At 52.3% G+C, this 23,335-nt stretch overlaps 1 protein-coding gene across 1 annotated transcript; it reads right to left on the reverse strand.

Annotated features, from left to right (window-relative positions):
- Positions 1-1,173: 1,173 nt before the first annotated feature.
- On the reverse strand, positions 1,174-10,417 carry NAGK (N-acetylglucosamine kinase). Its single transcript, XM_072937581.1, has 10 exons — positions 10,162-10,417; positions 8,261-8,345; positions 8,007-8,105; positions 7,061-7,202; positions 6,152-6,262; positions 5,351-5,463; positions 3,809-3,896; positions 2,730-2,827; positions 2,152-2,230; positions 1,174-1,511 (listed from the first exon to the last, which is right to left on the reverse strand). The coding sequence occupies exons 1-10, from the start codon at positions 10,188-10,190 to the stop codon at positions 1,321-1,323; spliced, it is 1,035 nt and encodes a 344-aa protein (XP_072793682.1). The 5' UTR covers positions 10,191-10,417; the 3' UTR covers positions 1,174-1,320.
- Between the last annotated feature and the right edge of the window lie 12,918 nt (positions 10,418-23,335).

The raw sequence follows: 23,335 nt of genomic DNA on the forward strand, positions 1-23,335 counted from the left end.
TGAAGAGGGCTGACTGTCCCCCAGGAAGGGATACGGCTTGAGTTCTTATTGCTGTGTTGAGCTAGAGCTGACGGGATGAGAGCCACCACCGTCCTGTTGTACACAGTGAAAGAACAGTGTCATTTGACTTGGGAAACGGGTATTCAAGAGCTGAATCAGAACTCTGAAGTTACCGGATAGAGCTCCCCCAAGTGCAGATCCTGGACCTCTGCAGCAGAAATGATGACCCAAGGTTATTTAGCAGAAATGACAATTTCCCATCTCATCTCATACTTGATCTACTGAATCAGACACCTTACAGAAGGAGGAAAAAAATGAAAATCAGAGTTTAAAACAAGTCTGTGAATAACTGATGCACAGAAGCTTGAGAACTGATGTTTAGGACACAATCCATGCCTTGTAACAGCTTCCACTCTGAACACCTGGAGAGGCAGCCGCTGTGGGTCAAGACTGTCTTCAGTCTTCACCCAGCAACACAGGCAGAACAGGAAGCCCCGGGCTTGTCTTTACTGATCAAACTACAGTATCCACAGGACAGGAATCCTATCTGCTTTCCACTGACGTTCGTCATTTCCGGTGCCACACAACAAATGCAAAGTTGTCATCCTGTAACCAGAGCCAGGCCGGCAGTCTCCAGGAATAGGTAGGCCACCCATTTGTGTCTAGTTGGCCTTCTGGGACCTCAGCCATCCTCATAACCTCTTAAGAACTCATTCATGAGAAAAACTGCAAAATGTGCCGTTTACCTGTAAGTACCAAATCCAGTGAGGTAAAAATTCTCCCAGATTAGATCTGTACCATCCCCGAAATCCTACTGGGACTATGAAGACAGGGTGTGCTATGTCTAAGGTTACTTCTGGGGATGTTGCATGGAGAACACTTAGTTTCACTAAAGATGGTCAGGCAGGGATCTTTACCCACTTGGACAGGGGAAAATTGAGATCACAGGTGAAGAGGCAGCCACACGGCATAGGAGTATGCTAATGTAGGGGGTGGGCAGCACACAGATAAATGACCTGCCTGGCTGCTGGGCGAGCAGACTGCGACCACAGGCCAAGTACCTCAAGTGGGGCTTTAAACCCTGAGCTAAAACCATTTCTGACCCTCTGGGATAACCTCCTGGCAGGTGAGCTGAGGCTGTACACAGCATGTGTGCCTGATAACACCATCCAATTGGGGAGTGGGTAAAGTGCGTTTATTTTCTTCTATATGTGTTTTTTTTTTTTTTAAAAAAAAGGAAAAAAAGAAAGAGCCTCCTCCCTTCCCTTCCAGCACCCAATGTCCATTGGGCTTGGAGGGGGTGGAGCCAGGGCCAGCCCCCTAGGAGAAGGTGTAGGAGTAGAAGGCAATGGCATTGACGCTGTAGTCCATGGGGAGCAGGTGCCCGATGTGCCTGGCCCCCAGGCTGGCCCCGCCCAGGGCGGAGGAGTGCCGCAGCTTCATCAGGGTGAAGCTGGAGAAGGAGTTCTGAGCCTGGATCTCTCTGCCCTGGGTCAGCGCCAAAAGGAAACCTGCAGGAAAGAACGCAGAGGACAGAGATGAGAGACCAGGGAGAAGGCGGGGACAAAGAGGGAGGGAAAGAAGAGGCCCAGGCCCTGAGGCTTTGCGTGGAGGTGCCACATGCCAAATCCCTAACGGATGGCGCCACCAGGTGTGGGAGCCCAGGGACAGCTGTGGGGCCCCAGCACCCAGTGCCACTCAAGGGCTCCAAGGGAGCATCAGAGGCCTTTGAGCTACTTCAGAATGTCTGATGGGAACCACACAGCCACCCAAAACAAGCTGCAAAGGTGCGGACAGCACATTTCTTTCCTTCTGGCCAGGATTATGGTGATGAGGATGTTGCCACATACTGGTCAGAAGTTCCAACTTCCAAAGTTACATTTGTCTTTAATTTTTAAAAGGTGGTGCTTATTTAGTATATTCTTTGGGAAAAAAGACCTTTTTGTGACTTCAAGGAAGCTGGATGGGATGTTGTAAAAGGGCTCCCTGGAAAAGTGAAGTTTGAGGGTCTTGGTTTGAGACTTCAGTGGCCTGTCCAGGCCTCAGTGCCCAGGTAACCAAGTCCTCCCTGCCCCAGTTCTCCCAGGCCACCTCCTTCCCAGCCCCACCCCTCACCCTTGCCCATCCCCACCTGCCCCCACCTCTTCTCACCTTCCTTCAGCAGCTCCCAGCTCTTCCACACAGAGCCCACACACAGGATGGGGAGGCCAATCTCACCCTGGAACAAGACCTGGGCAGAGAGCAGAAATGGAGATTGGGGGCAACCGAGCCTCTCCAGTGCCAAAGTGGGGAGTTTCTTAAGACCAGCCCACTCTAGCTCAATTCCTCCCCTCTAGCCAGGGACCAGGAGATGGAGTCAAGAATAAAGGGTAGAAAATAGGGAGATTCATACATGTGAGGGAGAGAAGGGAAAGGAAAAAGGAGGTTAACAGCAGAGGAAGGAAAGAGAAGGGAGGGAAACAGACAGAAGCATGACAGAGAAAGGGCGCAGCGCATTCACCACATTGAACAACTGACTCTACGTATACTGGCCTGGGACCAGCCAGAGGGGAGGCACTGAACCCAAGCACTTCTCTGTTACACACTTCCCACAGATGTTTTCTCATACCCAGAGTTCCTTTCAAATTATATCCCATTTACACAGTTTTATGGGAAAGTCTCACCCCTAATGGGAAAGGGTCAAATCTGGCCCAGCAGCTCCGCAGCTCTCATTTCCCACCTCAACTCACCGGGTCAATCTCAGGCAACACTGCCACCACGTGTCTGCCCAGCATCTCCCCAGCCTTCCTGAAGATATACCGGGAGAGGGGGTCTCCCTGCTGAGCACCTGGGTAGGGAGGAGGGAACAGAGCTGGTGAACACATGGGGAGCCACCGTCCTGTTACTCTCTCTCTTTCTCTGCTGTAGGGCAGCAACAGTGGGAGGTGGGAGTACCGAGAGGCAGCCAAGGTCTGAATCAGGAACAGATGCTCACGGCATGGCACAGGGCTAAGCCAGCCTCCAAAGCTGCCCCTCGTCCTTACTCCCTCGGCCCCCACCAGGAATTTCCACCTAGGAAGGGTGCCCTGTAGAGGTGGCTCATTCCAGGCACTTGAGAAGGGCGGCCCCCCTAGGGGGCACACTGGCACTGGAGGTCTGTACTCCAACTCACACTGAGTTCTTCAGTCGGTCCCTGAAGGTCTCTCAGCTCTGGGGACCCAGGACCCTACCTGAGCAGCTGGCCGGTACTCCTGTCGGGGCCCCCCACCCACCCTAACAGTCTGCTGGTGGTCAGCCCAGCCCCCTCCTTGCTCTGCTCTGAAGGGGCCTCAGACCAGCAGATCTCAGAGGGACCTACAATGCCCCGAGGCTTCAGGAATCCAAATGAAGGGAGTGTGGGCTGTATAATGGAGAAAGAAAAGTGCAAACAAACATGCCCTGTGGTTCAGCTTCTCCTGATACCCAGCCAAAAACGCCTCGCCTGTCCGGGATCCCCTAGTTGTGTGGGTATCATTGGTTAAAAAAGCAAGTTATAGATTTGCCCAAAGAACAACGGCCTCATACATTTCTCAGAAACAGACACACAGCCTGCACAAGCCATGACAGCTGTCAAAAGGACCAGGTCACATAAAACAATTGTCATTACAACCTGTGTGTCCTGCCTCCACCCCAAGGCCCACCAGTACCAAGGCCCATGGCGGCAGAAAACTGAGGTCACCTGGTCAAAGGGAAACTGGCTTCCAATCCCCATGTGACCCCTACTCCACCCTCCAACTGGGGAGGTCTTTGCAGAACAAAGCCAGATAAAGCCCTGCCCCACCTCTAGTACCTTCTGCAACTTTCCGGCAAAACCCAGCAAACCTGCATTTATCAAAGTCTCTGTACAGGTGGGTGAGAATTCCTAGCCGATCTGGCACCTGAGAGGCAGAAAGGGCACAAGACAGTCAGCAGCAGCACAGGAAGATCCCCAGTGTGCCCACCCAGTTGGCCTTCCTGATACCTCTACTGTTTGAAAAGCTGGGGAAATGTTTACGCTCTAGAGAGTCCAAGGATTTGAGATTTCTCATTTGAGAAAGGTCCGTTTTCCCCAACATGGACCCTGCTGCTCTTTAGAGGTTAGCTTGGACGCAACATAGAACACACATCTGTGCCCACCAGAGTATTCTGTACTTCCCCGAGGAGCTCTTGAAAAGATTTCTTGGGCCGAAGGAATCTAAGGACACCGCACACTGCACCCCTCTCTTAAGAGAGTCACAGGGCAGATCAAGGGCTCCGAGAAGTCCTAACCAGGAAATTGATTTGTTTCTCCCCTCTTATTTGACCACAAGATCCATCTTCTTCGTCAACCAGCTTACTCCCCTGTAACACCTCTGAAGGTCCTGAGGAACCAGAGATCCCCCGGCAAAATGGAAGGAAGAGGGGGTGGGGGCTAAATTGTGAGCATTTATGGCAACGTATTAAGCATGTTATACACACTGTGTCATTCGACCTTTGTAACGACCTAATGAGAATGACTAAAGGATAAGAGAGGGACTAGCAGACATGTCAGTGGAGCTTGGAACCAATCTGTTGCTTAACTCCACTTCCCACAGCAACTGCCATGAGAAGTGATTTCTCTTCCTGGCCCCTCCATACTCCTTACCTTGGCCCAAGCCAGAGTTCCTCTTCAATCGTCAATCCCTAAGCCTTGAGAATACAGGTCCTTCTTTCCAGCATCTCTACTCTTCCTTGACCCTGGCCCCAGCTCACCTAAGTGGCCCTCGTCCAGAGAGACGTCTATCAGATAAATTTACCTCTCTTCTCCTCTCCCACCTTTCACCTCTGCTTCAGCTCCAGGCAGCTGTTTCCTAATCCACTACAAATGAGCACAGCCCAAACCAAGAAGGGCGGTCAGTCCCTGATGCCTGGGGTAGGAGGCTGTACCTTCCTAAGAACCCTCCCCGCCCATTTCGAGAATGCGCTCTCCTCCGTGGCCTGTGCAGGTCAGACGCAGCTCACTGTCCAACACATCTGTTGACTTTCCCCGCTGTCCCTGTGTCTGTGTGCACCGCCCCCGATCTCACCCCGCCCTTCTCATTCCAGCCTAAAATGGCACCTGCCTTCACCTCTCAGCAGAGTCTAGCTGCCCAAGAGTGAAGTCTAGCTTGTCCCTACCCTACCCCCTCCTCATGCCCAGCACCCTCCTGGAATGCACCACCTGCCTCATTCTGAATCCTGTCCTCACCTATGACTTCTCCATCCTCCAGCTCTGACCCACAACTCACCCCGACCTCCCGCTGGCCCACCCAGTCCCTCTCCTGCATTCACCCCTGCGCAGTCTCCCACAGCCCTATCCCAGGTGTGCACGTTTACCAGGGGGCGGGGGAAGTACCTGGAAGTAGTTGAACATGGCCTGTTTGACATAACCAATGTCATGCGGAGCCGCCTCTAGGTTGTCGATGGAGTCAAACACTATTTTCACTGCTTGGTGTGCAATCCAGTAGGCTGCAGAGAGTAGAGAGGGCTAAGAAGATGGGGGCAATCTCCCCGAGCTCACAGGGAAGGAAACTCAGACCTAGACAGGGTTGGGTATTACAGAGAATTAGGTGCCCTGATTCCCAGCCTGGGGTCCTCTAACTAAACTGTGTCTGACTGACCCACATAATGGAAAGCTGGAGGGGGAAGACAGAACAGGTGAAACTGGGTCACACCAGCTCCTACCCCAGCAGACAGACACGGTCAGTCAGCTATCACACAAACCACCACGGTCACTGCCAGGAGCGGGGCCCTAAGGGCCCTTATGCAAACGTACACCTGCTACCCATATAGAGGTGGTGGTGGGAGCTTCCATCCCTCCTTCCCACTAGCAGACTGGTACGGCTACAGCCTTAACCTTCGTAGTGTCAGGTCCTTCCTAAGGACTCCAACAGTCAGCACAGATAGGCAACAGCTATTAGGCTGAGGCATGACTCTTGAGTCCTGGGTGCAAATCGCTGCTGAAGACCAAGGCCAGCCAGCAGTTCCACAGCTCCATCTCCATGATCTCAGTCATTACCCTGCCCTCAGATTCAGGAGGTGTCCCAGAGAGCCCCCAGGGGTCGGCAGGCCGAGGGGAGGCGGGGAGAGGAAGATGGGGAGCTGCAGGGAGGGAAGGGTCCAGGACCCTGAGCCACCCCAGTCGGCGTGCACTCACCTGAGCCCTCGTCTCCCATCATGTGGCCCCAGCCGCCGCAGCCGCTCTCTGAGCCGTCGGGATTGATGAGCCTGCAGTTGGAGCCTGTCCCTGAGATGAGCACGATCCCACCTGGGGAAAGGGCACGGGAGGCTCAGCGCGGCCGAGGCCCTGCAGAGCACAGAGCTTCCGACTGAGGGACGACAGGACAGACACCAGCCCCAAGCAAAGCGATCACCACCCGGTTTTGCAGAGAAAACCCAGCCCAGCTATTTTCCTGCCTGAAGGAGGAGGGCCTGGGTCTCAGAGAAACTCCAATCACATACAGCCCTTCTTGGGGAACAAGGAACACGAGTCTGTCTCCTTGCCCAGCCAGCCTTCAAGTGACTCCCTGCTTAACTGAGTCCCTACCATGTGCCAGGATTGTGCTAGACTCTTTTCACATTCATTCAATGCCCTGACCCACCTTATGAATCTAATTACCCCATCTCATGGATGAGGAAATTGAAACTCAGAGAGTTTCGTAACTTCTCCAAGATGGTACAGCTGGTAAAATGGGAGCTGAGATTCAAATGCCAGTCTCACAATGCCATCCTCTTCTGCACTGCCATCAGACTTCCTCCCATTTTCTTTTCCACACTTGCTGCTTTCCCTAGCCAGCTTCATCACTGCACTGCCTGGGGTGCCCTCCTCTGAAATGGAGTTTTATGCTGGACTCCATTCTCTGCTTCCCATCAAGATGCCCTTCCTGCCCCCCCCTCCTGCTGCCCAGTCCCTGCTCTGGCCAACTTCAGCTAATGAGAGGAGTGGGAGGTATGACTGAGGCTGCCTTCCAGGTATTTGCAAGTCAGGTTCTGCCAGCTAAACCTAAGGGGCTTCTTCCCCCAAGAAAACCACTTCTCAACCTCACCCCTCCCTCCACCTCCTCACCATCCGGCGTGGCTGTGGCGATGGAGCCGGCGGCGTCGGTGGTGATTAAGTAGCTTTCACTCAGGTAAGGAAATCGGTCCCTCAGCTCCTCCATCAGGATCCTCACCGCGTCCTCCTGATCCCCACCGCTCAGGGATAGGCCCTAGGCCACGCGGGAGGTGAGCGAGCAAGCAGGGCCCCAGACCCAGCTCCTTTCTCAACCCCCTCCCCTCCTGATGTCTGCCCCCTGCTTTCTACATCGGGGCATACCCCGCTCATGCGGCCCGGGTCCTTCCACCCCACACAGTGACTCATCAGAAGGCAAGAACCTGGACTAAGGATGGACAAGAGAAAGGATTCGACACTGCCAGGTTTGGAGCTGGAGAGGACACTAGCGCCCTTAACGAAAAAAATCAGGCAGAGGAGCAAGCTGAGGGGAGAGAAGCTTGGTCCAGAATACACGGGGTCTGGCTGTGCCTGCAGGACATCTCACTGAGGGTGTCCCGGCAGTAGCCGGAGCTACAGCAACTCAGGAGAACAGGCTGAGCTAGGAATAATGGCTAACATTCATCGGAGCTTATGGGCCAGGGTCCCTGCAAACGATTTTGGGATGTACCATGTCATTTTACTTCCCCAGCAACTCTGAGGTAGCTACTGTTATCTGCATTTTCCAAATGAGGAAACTGACGCTTAGAGAAGGTTAAGTAACCTGCTTAGGGTCACACAGGTGCTGAGTGACAAAGATTCAAACCAAGATCTCAGTGGCTCTCCAAAGCCCTGTGCTCTTCCAATCCATGCGGCTTAGGGGTGGCAACTGGAGCCACAAGAATGCACGGGATGAGGTGAATTTCCAGACCAGAGACTAGGCCCTCAAGGCCTTTCCCTCTGCAGTCATCAAACTCATCCAGTGCAAACTCACTATCTCAGTGCTGCTGTGATCTCATTCCCAAGCTCTACCCGGACTCACCAAGCTTCGTAGAGGTACCAGAGGATCCACCCCTGCTTTCCGTTTGGCCCTGTTCACCATCTCGTTGATCCTCTCCACACACTTGTCTGTCCCGATCAGCTGGCCCCGATCAAGGGAAGGAAAAGTTACAAAGGCTCACATGACCTGTGTTGCCCCTGTGAACTGCTAACTGAGCCCCCAGCCACCATCTTAACAGGAACTACAGAGAATAAAACCACAATCAAGCCCACCGGTCCCCTCAGTGTGGCCTTTACCCAGTGGTTTGTGCTGAGTCCATCCGCTTCTGCCAGGATCTGCCCATCCTCTGAGAGTAAAAGGACCTTGGACCGTGTGCCTCCCCTATAGAACACAAGGGGGCACTCAGTCTTGCTCAGAAAAACCTGCAGACACAGCTAAGCTTGTGCAGTCCTGGTCACAGGCAGAGCCCAGTGTGATGGAGACAGCTTCAGCAAACCCAGCCACCATTCCCAAATGCCCAGTTGCCACCTCCTCTGCAGTTTGGTGTTTGCTGTGTTCTTGGAATTCTGAAACACATTTCCCGTTCAGCCTCCCTTGGGGGTGTCCCACTTATCCTGCAAGACCTACTCATATATCACCCAGTCCTTGAAACCTCTGATGCGTGGCCCTCCACCAAAGCTCCATTAGTTCAGCCATGTCAGTGCCCCTACGAACTCCTCTGTATTAAAAGTGTGTTAAGCTGCTTTACTGTGCGCCTCTCTCTAGACTACAAACTCCACTGGGTAAAGCTCTGGACCATTTATTTACCTGCATGAATGGCACAGGCAACCCTCAGTAAATGTGACTGAAAAGAATGGCACGTCTCTCTGCTTCTTTCACAAAACCAAAGGCTGCCTTTAGCAGCTCCAGCTGCCAAGGCCTTCAAAACACTCTCGTGAGAAATGCTGACCAGATGGCAGGAAGTTAATACCTGCTTAAGCAACTGAAGGGTCAAATGCTTATTACTGGGGCAAATGGTAGTTTGGACGGAGGTCTGGGGTGGTGCAACGTATGTTTATTGATCAGTACTTTCAGGAATATCAGAAGAGGACACAGAAGACCTGCTGATCAAACTCACAGGTGACAAGAAGTTGCGAGGAGTAATTAATGCATGAGGTGGCTGATTAATCGTCCCCAAAAAATCTCTTGACAAGCTGGAAAAATGGGTCATATCTTACACCTGAATAGAACAGGGATGAATGCAAACTTCCGTACTTTTTTTTTTAGTGCAATAGATACAGGGCAGGAGAGATCAATCATAAAAATGCACGTGAAAAAGACAGACTTTGGGGTCCATGAGTCAGCAGTGAGATGTGACTGACCTAGGAATAATCCAATCTTAGATTCAAAGTGCCCTGTCTTGAGACAACAGCCACTCTCTATTATGCCCTGATTTGATACACCCAGAGTCACAAAATGTTGTCACTGGCAAGGGACTTGGCGATCATTCTGTTCATCCCTCTTCTGACTTGACACATGTGGTAACTGAAGCCCAAACAGGGCAAAAGTCTAGCCCACCGTCATACCGACGGCAAGAGCTACTATCAAAAAGTCCAGTAGACAAGCTTCTGAGCAGGAAATACGCAAGAATAACACAGGGTGGATCTAGAGTGAGGAGCCCGGAGTGCCGACAAGAATGGAAGGGCTTCTGGCAGCAGGACAAGCCAGCAGTCTGGCTCGTCCAGCTTCAGTTCCCAGTACCCTCCGGCAAAGATCTTTGTCCGGGATTCCACACGCTCCCACTCCTCTCCCCGAGTCCAGCAACTTCACACCTGACACCTGTTCTGCAAAACTCTCCCTGGGAGCAAGAATGTAAAAAAGGAGCTTCTTCAGCGGGGCCAGGTGGAGTGGGTCATCCGTGGGAGAAGGGGGCGTGGTTCCGCCGCAAAACACAAAGGACCCCCCCCAAGAGGTGTGGCCGTGGCACACACAGTGCCTGCAAGTCACACGACCGCGCGCGCGAGGGCACCGCCTGGCGTGTACACACTCCTCCACGAGGCCCGGCAGCCCGAAAGCCCAAAGTGGCGGAACCCTGACAGAGGCGGGAGGCCACCAGCCTGCCGGCCTGGCCACCGCCTTCCTTCCGCCCTGCCCAGGGAGCGGCCCAGGCCGCCCCCCAGGCGCCCCTCCCTGACTCCCTCCTCGAGGCCGCACTCACCCCTCTACACCCCCGTAGAGCGCGGCCATGCTGCTGCTACCGCCTCCGCCGCCGCGGATCCCGCCGTTTGCTTCCCTCCCGCCGGCGCTCCCCTCCCTCCAGCCCGCTCTGCACCGCCCCGCGTCACGTGAACGCCCGGCCGGTCGCGCTGAGGCCCACTGCGCCTGCGCGGGGGCGTGGTGCCCCTGCCCGCCGTCGGCCCCAGCGCGGCGGGCCGGGCGAGTCCGGCAGGCTGGGTGAGTGCGGTGCTTAGCTGCTCCTCCGGCCCTCCTCCCCACCTCCTGGGCCCCGCTTCTGGAGATGGATATGGGATCCCCAGCGGAGGAGCCAGAAAGGAGTATCCGGGTCGCATCCGCTAGACGCGTCACTGACCTGCCCGCCCCATCAGTGCCCGGAAGTGGCTGGCAGCCCCGTCTGGCGCGTGCGCAGTGCTTGTGAGCCACGTAGACTGTGGGTGAAACAGTGACGCGCGCGCGGCTGGACCCCCCAGCGGTGTGTGAGGTCGGGGAGCCGGGCACGCAAGCTGGGGGGCCGCTGGGACTCTTAAATCATTATTGCATTGTTCAGCCCAGCACCTGCCTGTCAGTGGCAGTTACACGTGCACACACAAGCACCCAGGCCGACTTTACTCTGCACTCGTGTGAATCTGCGTAACCCGGAGTAACCAGAAGTGGGCTGGGGAAGGGGAAAGCCCTGGAGGCTGTTCTTGTAAGCCCAGAGAAGGAAGCGGTGTTTTTACTACGCGCTTACAAAAAAAGTTTGGTTCTTTGTGGAGGATATTGGCAGAGACATAGACTGCTTGGCAAATTGGCAGGTATGCTTTGTGAAATAAAACATTTTTTTGACCAGGCAAAAATTTAAACAAACAAAAAGTTGTTCTTTGGCTCCCTCTTTTCCTGCGACTGTGCATAGTGTATCTGCATTATGCATGGAGCAAACCTTCCCAAGGCAGAAACACCTGCTCAACCAAAAGAGCAACATTCTCCAAGCATCAGTAAGAGAGCTCCTTAAAGGTTACATTCCTTCTTGATAAGGGGGTCACGTAGCGCTTAGATCTGGATTATGTAAATTGCCAGTAGTAACATCATTTAATGTACATCCTTCTCTCTCAAAAAACTTAATATAACTGTGACTTGACTTCTAAGGGGCAGAGCAGTACTCAGATAATTCTGAGGCGCTCCTCTGAGGTTATAATCCTCAAATTTGCCCGGAATAGAACTTCCTGTTTCTTTCCTAGGTCGGCTGATTAACTTTTCGTCGACAGGTTTTATAACCTTTTGTTGCCCTCCAGCCACCACTGCCTTCTTCTTCCTTCCTTGCACCAGGTCAGGACAGGGAAAGGTAGTGCAAAGAGGGAAAATACTAGCCAGGTCTGAAAATCAAGCCGGGGCTCCTCCTCCTCTGTGGGCTCATTTGGGGGGTGCTGGGGCCAGGAAAAGTAGCAACTCGAGCTAGGAAGGCAGTCAGCTGCACTTGGTGTCTCTTCAGGAACATCAGCCTAGGGAGGGGTCTGTCGCAGGGTGGTTCTCAAGCCTGTCCTCACTCCCCCATCCATCTCTCCAGTGTGCCTGCAATCTTCTTATACAGAAACCCTGCACTAGGAGCCTCTTTCCCTGACAGCCAGCTGGATCTGGTTATGCTATGCTGTGAACGCTTGGCGTGTATGTGCTTTTAAAACTGGAAGAGGAGTCTTTTCATTTCTTACCTACTTGGGACACAAAAACACTCCAATTTAACCCGCAAGAGTAATTAAAAAGTAAATCACATCACAGAGAATATCAGAAGGAAGGGTAGGATTTTTTTTTTTATGCCCACCTGTATCATTTACATCCATAGCATGTCAGAGCTGGAAGGTGCTTAATCCACACACACATATTTTTAGAATAATGGAAGTAATAGGTTCTGGTCAGATTAAATTGGCAGGATTTTTGAAAGGAAGGAGATTGTAGGTGGATTTTCAAAGGACGAGTAGCTTTTCATGCACTAGTGCAATGAGCCTTGGGGTCTATGTGTATGTAGTATTAAAATTTCCCTTTGTGTTTCCTGTTAAAAAAGGAAGCAAAAGAGAAAGGTTTGAAGATAAGGATTGAGCCCACCATTCACTAGCAGATGCTCTTTGGTGAATTACACATAATTGCCACTGCTTCTCCTCTACAAAGTGGAGATAATAAACATCCACCTACACAGACAGGATTTAAACATCAAAAGAGTTTTGGAAACCATTAAGTACTACACAGACGTTAGCTAATTTTTATTGGCATCACTAGTTAGTATGGGCTATCCAACCCAGTAGCTACATGTGACTACTGAGCACTTGAAATGTGGCTACTCCAAAATGAGATGTGCTATGAGTGTAAAATACAGGAGTGCCCAGATTTAGTACCAAGTTAGAATGTAAAGGATCTTCAGTAATTTTTATATGAATTACTTGTTGACTTACCTTTTGAGAGCTAGTGAGTTAAAGTATATATTATTGAAATCGATTTTGCCAGTCTGTTTTATCTTTTTTAATGTAGTTGCTAGAAATTCTTTAAAATTGTAGCATAATCAGTTTACAGTGTTGTGTCAATTTCTGGTGTGAAAGTTTTAAATTACACATGTGGCGCACCCATTTCTGTTGCACAGTGCTATTCTATATTTTGTTTCCTATCCATCCGGGCCAGACGATTTCAAAGTCATTAAGTGCCTGTTTATGAAATGACTGATTTAAAGAAGAAAACCACATTGAATAAAAGACTATATATTTGTGTTGTACATTTTAGTTCTATAAAGCTCTTTTATGTACCTTTATCTCATTTGATCATTCTAATAACCCTATGAAAAGATCAGATTTCTGACCACATATTACAAGTGAGGAAACTCTGAAATCAAAATAATTAGCCTAGGTTCACACCAATGAGAGATGTTGCTTATAATGGGTGTGGGTATTTACTGTAATGGGACGGAAATAAAGATGTTGCAATGCAGACAAGTGTTAACGACTATTTAGCTTTGTAACAGTTTAATGCCCCTTTGTACTGAGCTTGCAACATCCCAGCGGCTGCTCCTGTGATGCTTATGAGGTTGATAAATTCCTCTAAGAATCTGCAAGCCACAGTTTCATTCTCTGTCTTCTCTCCTTTGTCCCCATGACTCCAAGAAGGCCATATTTCCTTGGGGAGGGAAAGGGCAGGTAAGAGGGACAGTGGAAAAATGTCTTCCCTCCCAAATCCACTTAGAATTTCGGGGCAGAGGACTTTGGGGCCCAAGATCCTGAGCAAGTTATGTGGACTTGGTTCATGAAAGCAAAACTACATCTGTTTTTACTCACCACTGTACTTCCAGGGCTAACCTTGGTACCCGACACGTGCTGGGAAGTGCATGAAGAGTTTTGAGAGTGCTTCTAACTGTAAAGCACAGCACCACAAACATGACGGGTAGTAAATGCCTCACTGTGAACTAAAGAACGAAGCAAGCAGATTCTATGGCAGAGGCAACTGCAAATTAGGGAGAGGAAGACGTTTGGAGAAAATAGAAGTGAAATTGTGAACTGGGGAAGCAGGAGTTGGACAAGCGGTCAGGGGGCCTCAGAGGGACCTAGCCCTAATCTGTCCTGCATTGGAAAGTGGCCAGTACATGTGTGACCTCAGCACTGGGCTTCAGGATAATTAATCTGGCAGGTTTCTTATAGCAGGACAAATGGGAGGGAAGAGCCTGGAGCAGAGAGACATTTAGAAGTCAGGGGCAATGGCCCAGGCAAGAGATGAACAAGGAGGTGCTAAGGGACAAGGCAGAAGTCATGGGAAAGGATGCAAGTGGGGAGGCGGGGGGTGTCCTGCTGACCTCGTCCTCTGTTGATCTAGGATGATGGTAGAGACAGACACTGGTGTTGGCTTTCCCACAAGGAAAGAGAGGGGGTGAGGGGCGGCCTTACTAAGGGGTGGAGGGGGGCCTCTGAGGCTGGTAGCTGTAAGGCAAGAGCTCTTCCAGACCTACAGGACCACCAGGAACAACCCAGAAGGGGCGGGATGCACACAGAAGCAGGAGTGGATGACTGACTGTACACAGTCTGCTCTTCAAGTTTCCTCTGCTTTGATCTGAGGTGGTTCTGAAAGGGGCAGTCTTAGGCCAAGGCAGCAACCCCAGAAAATCAGGTGGATTTATTTCCTCTTCCTGGGCATGTGGGTGTTTATATATGTGTTTATGTGCATGTTTTGGCTTGTATCGCTCTCTGTGTAGATGTGTGTATATTTATTTACATACTTGAACTTGTCTTTGTATGTGTTCCTAACTTTGTGTCTGAACTTGTCTTTGTATGTGACTAAATGTGTCTACAAGGGCATGTATTTGAGATTACATCTCTGTGTATTTTTCTGTACTAGTGTATGTACAGAATTAGAATTAGCATTTCAGTTCTTAAAGGGACCTAAGCAATCCTGAATATTCAGGCACCTTTGAGCAGATACATAGTGCCCAAATGTAACTTTGCAGTTTGTGCTGGAGCTGGCTGGCACTAGCTCACAAAGAGCTAATTGTGCAGATCCTTCTCCTTGCAGATCTTTCTCCTTCCTTCAGTGATATGGTGTTGGTAGCTCTAAATTGCTGTGGTGGGAATGGTTGCAACACAGAAATCAGCAACTGCTACAGATCAGGTTGTTATTATTGTTGGTTTCCGGAAAGCCGGCTGTTAAACATTTACCAGCCCACACTGGATAGATGTTTCACATGCGTGAGAACATCCTTCGTCTGTGTATAGCAGTGTAGAAGTACAAAAATGGAAGTGTGTACTTGTGTAATTGAGACAGGGGAGAAGGGGGCAGGGCACAACCATTGAAGGAATGACACAGCAATTGAAGATAGGACGCAAACTGGTTAGAACCGACTCAGCCCAAGATGGTGGAAGATTCGACTTCCAGCAGTCCTTGAGCCTCATTGTAGGCTCATTGTAATACATTAGCATGCTAAATGACACACCCACAGGGACCATGACGATTCCCAGGCTGACTGTAAAAGGCCCAAAATGGGTGTGGCCCAGTTCCTGGAAGTCCCTGCTCCTTCCTCAAGATAATTGGAATAATCCTCCTCGTTAGCATATGAAATTACCCAGCCCATAAAAACTAACCACCCCACACACCCCAGGGCCTCTCAGGTTGGAGTGGGTTCTGTGGAACTCAGGGTGGGGTGGGTTATGTGGACCAGACCGGAGGTCAGATTCTCCCAGAACATGCCTCCTCTGGAAGAGGCCTGGGAAGAGGGGAGCCTCATCTCTCCCAGGCTCCTGTCTTGCCCCTTAGCAAATGTGTGGAACCCGGAGCCCCCCTTTTATAAGATTTATTCCTTTTTAATAAATAAATAATTGTAGCTTTTATTGAGACAATTGTAGATTCATATGCAGTTGTGTGAAATACTGCAGAGAAATCCCATTCCCCTAAAGGTAACATTTTGTACAACTATAGTACAATATTGCAACCCACATATTGACATGGATACAATAATCAATATAATTTCCCCAGTTTCACCTGTAGCCATTTTCGTGTGTGTGTGTGTGTGTGTGTGTGTGTGTGTGTTTAGTCCTGCAATTTTAGCACATGCATAGGTTCATGTATCCACCACCTCAGGCAAGAGACAGAACGGTTCCATCTGCAAAGGCTCCCTCAAGTCGCCCTCTATACCTGCCCTCCCTCCCCACACCCGACTCCTGCCCTCTGGTGACTACTAATTTGTTCTCCATTTCCAAAATTCTGTCATTACAAGAATGGGATATAAATAGAACCATGCAGTGTGCAACTTTTTCTCATGCAACATCATTCCCTGGAGGTTCATCTGAGCTGTGACATGTCCCAATAGCTCCTTTTCATTGCTGAGTAGTACTCCACAGTGTGCACGTTGTATATTTCTTTTTAGTGAAATATCTCACTCGAACAAAAATCTATGTAATGTACATAAAGGTCATAGAGTTGTGGCCTCTTATCTATGAACCCTTGAGTCTCACAGAAGAACATGAGAAATGAGGAGAAACTATGTTTTGGCACCAACCCTGGGACCCTTGCAGGTGGATACCCTCCCAGGGCCTGCAGGGACTGTTTGCAGAGAGAGGGGGCTGATGAGAGGGGGAATGGAGTGAGGAGTTAAACCGAGCCTGAGACCAGACTAGTGCCTATTTAGACTAGGGCCTCCCTTTATGCTCAGACCTGTCGGAGAAGAGGCTGGAACAGATGGCTGCCGATGGGAGCTGGGCAGACTCTCCTGAGAGCAAGTCACCTCCTGTTCTAGCACCATCTGTTACCCAGGGACAGGATGAGTCCAGAGCCAGTGCCAGTAGGGCTCCCTGGAGGTGGACAGAAACCTCTGAAGCTTTGTCCTCGGCTCCCGGAGCTGAACCTGTCTAGGACCTCCTTAGCAAGCACTAAGTCTCTACCTTTGGGGGTATGCAGGCAGCCCCAGCCTTGGACTGGTCGAGGCAGATGGGAGAGCCCAGCTGAAAGGAGGGACCTGGAGCCTGGGGAAGATGAAATGTGTGAGGAAAGCAGAGGCTGGGAGCCTTGTTCAGGGCATCATTACTGTCCTAACTGGCTCAGCCACTCCCTACCACAGGCCCCAAAGACTTGCCCTCCAGCCTGAGTTTTCTCCTCCCAGAATCCTGAGGGTTTGCAACCCATTTCCCAATTTATCCATCCCAGGGGCCACAGCTGCATCTTCGTGTGCTCTGTCCACCCGACCCTCTCAGGATCCTCCTAAGTGTGGACCCACACTGAAACTCAGGAGTGGGGAGGTGAGAAGGAGGGGCTGGGAGGGGTGACTGGGGCATTGGCTTCTGATCATCTCCATATGACTTGATCAGGCTAGGGGTGGGCAGACAAGGGTCTCACAGACTGGCTGGGGAGGCAAGGTGTCAACTCCTGGAGAGTTCAGTAAGCCCAGACATCATAAGGAGGCAGTAAATGAGCCCCGTGAGGACCATGGACTCTGGGTGCAAACAGGAGGCCAGCACAAGGATGTGCTGGAGCACCCAGGAAGGCTCCCTGGAGGAGGGATGTTAAGTGGGTCTTGAAAGACTGGTGGGACCTGGATGGGCAGACAGAATGGGCAGGAAGAACGCTGTGAGTAGGGGAGGAGGGTCTGTGCAGGGCAGGGGGCCAGGATGAGCAGGGTTCTTAGGGTTCCAGAGCCATGATTTCAAGTGCCACGTGTTGGGGTGGGAGATAGAGCCAGACAGCTTTCCTTCCCTTCTCCACCTGCCCAGGAGGCTCTGCCAGTGTGACCTGCAGGGTGAGAGACAGAAGAGGAAGGGCTGGCTAGTAGCTTAACCAGTTAAGCTTTCACGGCGCCCTGCAGGTCTCAGAGGGCTCCTCGGGCTCCTTGGAGACAATCCCTGCTGTTTCAATACCTGCTAAGAAATAGCAAGACCAATGGTCTGGTTTGCTCAGGACTGAAGGAGTTCCTGCCGCGTGGGACTTTCAGTTTTAAAAGTGGGATGACTTGGTCACCCCATGAAAAAAAACCCTTCCGGGGAGGAGTCCTAATGCAAGTCTGAGCGAATCATTCGCCTCAGTGACCCGTGGCAGATTGATTCTGTGGTTTGGTTTTCAGTTCTATAAAATTGTCTTCCAATAATTAAGGAGACCAGGATTTATATGTCACTGCAAATAACAGAAAGAGGTATCATTCCCCGGTCAGTTTAGCAGTGTTTCCCCGTGGTGTCCCCTCGGGGGATGTTAATTGGTTCTTCCAGAACAAAGTGCTCCTGTGGTCGCTGGGAACCCGGAGTCCTTTCAATCTTCCCACCCAGCCCTTACCTTGGAAAGTCCCTCTGCCCATCAGTACATTAAGGCTCAGAAAAGCCCCAAAGGAGAGAAACCCATTTCATCCTGTTTAATGGCTCAGTAAACAGTGTTATTTGCACCAAAGGAGTCTTGTTTCTCAAGAGGTATTAAGTCCCCAATATATAGATCTAAAGGATCACCTACTGTATGGTCCTGGAGACCCTAAAGCAACTCAATGACATGGACAGATTTTAAGGATAATCCAGCTGAAAGTGTAATTTCTATTCTTGTTCAATTTCCCTTTCTGTCTTCCTTCCTCCTTTTCTTCCTTCCTTTCAATAGTCTACTGGCTTTTCAAAGCTGGACTTTTTGACTCTCCAACACGCCTCACCCTAAAGCCTCAGGTCTGAACTTTGTTTCCCTCTGGGTGGAGCCACCAGCTGCCCCGACCACTTCCTGGGGCCAGGCCATCTCTGCTGGAGGCCGGAGGCCTGGGCAAGATGGACAAAACCGCGCCCCCGCAGGGTGGGAGGATCGGGGTGGCACTTCTCAACTCCTTCCTCTTACCTCCTTCTCTGGGGCCGCCTAGAATCTTCCCCAAGATACTGGCTCAGTAAGACGTTGGCCTGCCCCAGCCTCCTCTGACCCCTCAGAGGGAAGGGCAAGGTGGCTTTTGGACCCAGCCCAAGAGGTGTTACCTGTCTCTTGTGGGCCTCTCCCAGCATCCTGCCTCTCCCTGAGTGGGGGGCTATATCAAAGGAGGCCATTGGAGTTGTTGATCAGGTGGGGATTTTTTTTTTCAGTCATGAATCCCTTAGCTGGAGCATTGAGGGAAGAAAGGCATGCTATAGCCCAAATATGCCTGGAGCCCTGTAGTCCCATGAGTAGGGCAGATGGGGAAAGGACGGAGCCTTAGGTTGCAAGAGCAGGCCAGAGCAGCAGGAAGGGAGACTTGCAGGAGGAGGCAGGATCTGAGGATGGCTTGGAGAGTGAGAGTATGCTAGACCCAAACTGGGAGGAGGCCTGGGCCCTTGTAAAACTGTGAAGGCGTACACATTCGCCTCTGGAGTCATGAAAACTAGGAGCGAGGTGCGCACTCCTGGTTGGAAGCCAGGTTCTAAGATTTCTCAGGCCGGGGCACCACCCCAGTCTCCACCCTCAAGTCCCACTGGGAGGAAAATCGGATAAATCAGCACCCACGGAGGATCCGAGTCTGGGCTGAAGAAAAGCCACTTCATCTTCCCCAGATTCCTAACATCTGGGGATGGCAACAAGCTGGGGCAGCTGCTTCTCCTCAAAGTGGAAAATCTCCGGTAGGGAGGGTTCAGCTCAGGGGAAGAGCACATGCTTAGTATACATGAGGTCCTGGGTTCAAGCCTCAGTGCTAGCATTAGAAAAAATTTCTTTTGATTAAAAAAAAAATAAAGGAAATCCCTGGAAACATGGTGCCAAGGGCATAACGGTATGCAGCTTAGAGTCCTGACAGATGATAGACTCAGGATTAGGTGTAATATTTCAGTCAGTGGTGTTTCCTCTTCCCTTCCCACCCCACCCCCACCCCCATCAGGGGATGTGCACTTTAAGAGAAACCCTGAGGAAGAACAGGATGGATCCAGAGGACTGTCCTTCTAACGGTGGCTTTCCAGGCACTGCATCAGGTCATCCTGAATGGAAATTTGGGCTTGGGGTCTTCCTCATACCCTTGTCATCACACCACCCCCTCCTCAGGCAAATGCCTCGCCCCGCCCCAAGCCTGTCCTGTGTGCTGAGCAATCTCTGTTCTCTCCCAAGAGTGAGAGGGGCAGGGGCCACCATCAGAGGAGCTCGCTGGCCCGGCCGGTCCCACGTGGCCAGCCATGTGCGGTTCAGCGGCTGTCTGAGGTCTAAGCAGAGGGGACAGCAGCGCCTTTCCTGAGACAAGTGGGAAGAAGGTATTAGCCATGGCTGACCGAGCGGTGACCCAAGGCCCAACACAGAGCCAATTAGCAGCCATCACAGTGGTAGTGGACTCGCCGCGGCTTCCACGAGAAGCCCCACGTGTGACTGGCATGTCAGGCCGAGTTAGCACCGGGCGGGCTGAGCAGATCTGGCTGGAGGCTGCCTGCGTGGGGGAACAGTGGTGATAATGCTTCCCCTGGGCTCTGGGGAGCTGGGCCAAGCGAGATGTGGGAGCGTGCGCAAGTCAGCCCTAGAGACCCCGTGTGGGTGTCCGTGTGCGTGGTGCGTGCAACACTGTCTTCATCCAGGACTCGGGTGCCACCGTCGTGTGCATGCCTGCTCACCTCCCTGTAGCAGGATTAGTGTGTCCTTTGTGTGCCTACCTCGGGTGAGCAGGAAATTCTAGGACTCAGCAGGTCAAAGTCCCTGCCCTCACAGGGCTTACACTCTAGAAGGAGAGGCAGAAAAGAAACAAGTAAACATCTACTATATTGACGTGGGGTGGAAGGTGCTACGAGGAAAAGCAAAACAGGAAATGGGATGGTGGACGCTATTTTGGGTTGTGATCAGGGACGGCCCCACCGAGGAGGTGATCTTGACATGACAGAGGGAGCAGCTTGTGAGGAGGGCTGTAGGCAGAGGATGGACAGTAAGCAGAGCGGCCAGTGTGTGTGGTATGACAGGAGGAGAAGGGAGATCCCACAGCTGGGGTGACATGTGACAGCCAGGACATGGGGACAGCCCTCAGTGAGAACCTACTTGCCCAGCTTAGCTCTGAGGGGCAGCTCTGACCACCTCCCCAAATGCAATCCCACCGTCCAGCACAGAGAGTCCTCCTCTGCTTGTGCAGGGCCTGGGGCTGTCCCTGGGAGGGCCTCTCAGCACTGCTGATGTGACCACACAGCCACAAGAGGGGCCACTGGCGGGGAGAGGGAACAGGGCTCCCACAGCAGGCTCGCCCATGGGACCAGAGCCCGAAACTGGCCTTGAAGCTGCATCCCAGAGGCCGGAGATAAGCCCACCTGCGGGGACCCTGATGCATGGGACCCGCTGGCATGCGGTGTGTAATGGGACAGCCGAGAGGCTGCTAGGGGACATGGAGACCTCGGATCAGGCTCTCTCGGCCCAGACTTTCCCTTGGGAAGACTGGCAGAGTGCAGCCACCAGGGCTAGGCCTTGGGAAATCTGGAGGCCTCGCTCACTGTCCCATGCACCTCCTCTCTGTGGAAGGAGCAGAAGGAAGGTGCTGCAATCTGATTTCAGACATGGTCCTCCATTTCCCAAACCCCACGGCCCTGGACAGAGAGCCTCGAAGGCCTAGGCGGGGAAGCCTCCAGGAGAGGTCAGGTGGATGAAAGGAAAGGGAGGTGGTTGGGTAGGAAGCTCTTGTCACCACCCCAAACCAGCTGATGGCTCCCTGGGGCAGATGGATTCGGGCGTCTCAGGATGACGGCAGACGTGGAGCGTGTCTGAGTGTCTTGCTGGAGAACCTGCATCCTCAGGTCTGCTTGTACAAGTGCGTGCCGGGTGTTTGGGTCAGTCTGGGGCCTTCTTGGTTGTCTGTGTGTCTGTGAGCGAGTTCCCTGTGCCTCTGCGCCTAGATGTCTGCCCGTGGGCACCTCCGTGGCCCCCGCACGTGCCAGCTATGGGGGTGCCACTCTGGGTATGTGCTTTTCAGGGTGTGAGGGAGGGAGGTGTCTTGAGGTTTGTCGCCTGTCAGCCTCTGAAGCTCTAACACTCTGTTCCCTGGCGGGAGCCCAGGGCTCTTGGGGAGAAGCTGCCTGCTCCATTCCCGTCAAGGCGGCGGCTGGGGGAGGCGGGAGAGAGAGACGAGCAGCTCTGGGGAGACCTGGAGTGCTGGGCGGGTGGGCAGAGATCTGCACTTAGCTCTGCCTTCGCTGTCACTGCCCCCTGCTGCTGCATGGCTGGCCGGACTGGTGGCCCCAAACCGGTCCCACCCTGACTCTGGCCTCTTCCTGACCTCTGGCTGTGGTTTCAGACACTCGTCACTGCAGCTGCCGACCCCGAGTGGGCATGCAGCGTGGGGAGGTGAGAGGGAGGGCCTGGGAGGGGCAGCCAGGGCACTGGCTTCTGAGCATCTCCATGTGCTTCTCTCAGGGTTCAGCCAGGGCAGGGGTGGAAGACATGGGTCTCACAGATGGCTGGGGAGGCAAGTCGTCAACTCCTGGAAAAGTCATGGGGAGGCAGCAGATGAACCCAGTGAGGACTACAGAATCCGGGTGCAAAAAGGAGGCCAGAGAAGACATGGGTTAGAATGGGTTGGAGCACCCAGGAAGGCTTCCTGGAGGAGGAATATTAAGAGGGTCTTGAAGGACTGGCAGGAACTAGACGGTCAGAGAGAAGGGGCAGGAAGAGTGCTGTAAGTTGGGGAGGAGGGTCTGTGAGGGCAGAAAGCCCTGATGATCAGGGTTCTTTAGGATTCCAGAGCCACGATTCAGTGTCTTGTGTCGGGGTAATGGGTTGGGCTAGGAAAATGATGCCTCATATAACTCAAGGGTGGGGAGGAAGCTGGGATAGGAGGGGCCTGGAACTAGGGTCCGGAAGGTCTAGGCCACACCCCACTGACTGTGACTGCTCACATGTCAGCCCGGGGCCCTCTCACTACAGTCTGGCTTCTTTTGTTGTCATCCACATAGTGGCTCTCAAGGTGACCTTGTAATGGCTCAGTGCCACGGGCTACACACAGGCTGATCTAGCTTTGTCTCAGGCTGCCTTTTCAGTTCTGGAAAAGAGAATCTGGCTAGATTCTTTAGCTTGGATCAAGGATCCACCCCTCCAAGTGTGTAGTGGGATCTGGCTAAAGACGGCTGTAGGGCCAGGCCTGTAGGCGGGATGTGCTGGCGTGCCAGGCCCTGGCTGGGCACTGGGGAGGCAGAAATGAGCACATGCCCAGGGCTTCCGCAGGAAACATTTGAGCTGGGTCTTGAAGAAAGAGTAGGAGTTTATTTACAATAGCCAAGACATGGAAACAACCTAAATGTCTATCGACAGATGACTGGATAAAGATGTGGGTGTGTGTGTGTGTGTGTGTGTGTGTGTGTGTGTGTGAGAAATATGTGAAGAATGGCTATTCTGAGGCCGTGCATCCGTGCGAAAGGCATTCTCCTGTGTGCAGTCTGTCTCCCCTCCCTGGCCTGCATGAAAATGGACCTCAGGCTGGAACATCTCCTTGCCAAGAGACAAACAGCCCAGGCGGCCGTGCCGGCTTGTTGCCTGGGTGTGGGAATACCTTTCCCTGATTCGAGCTCAATGTGTGCTCCTTTGTTCAGCTTGTATCTGTGTATCAGTGGCCCTCAGGCACACCCACAGATTTCAGTATTTCAGACTGCATGAAGGAGGGGTCAGGGTCCTTCCGCAGCAGCACAAGAGAGTGTGCGCGGAGGCTAAGTGCCCTGCGTCTGCCGCGCCTGCCATCAGGGCCACCTGCTGGCCACAAGGGACCAACACCCACCCACTGCGGAAGCTGCTCCTGC

Source organism: Vicugna pacos, chromosome 15, assembly GCF_048564905.1.
Source record: "Vicugna pacos chromosome 15, VicPac4, whole genome shotgun sequence".
NCBI classification, from domain to species: domain Eukaryota; kingdom Metazoa; phylum Chordata; class Mammalia; order Artiodactyla; family Camelidae; genus Vicugna; species Vicugna pacos.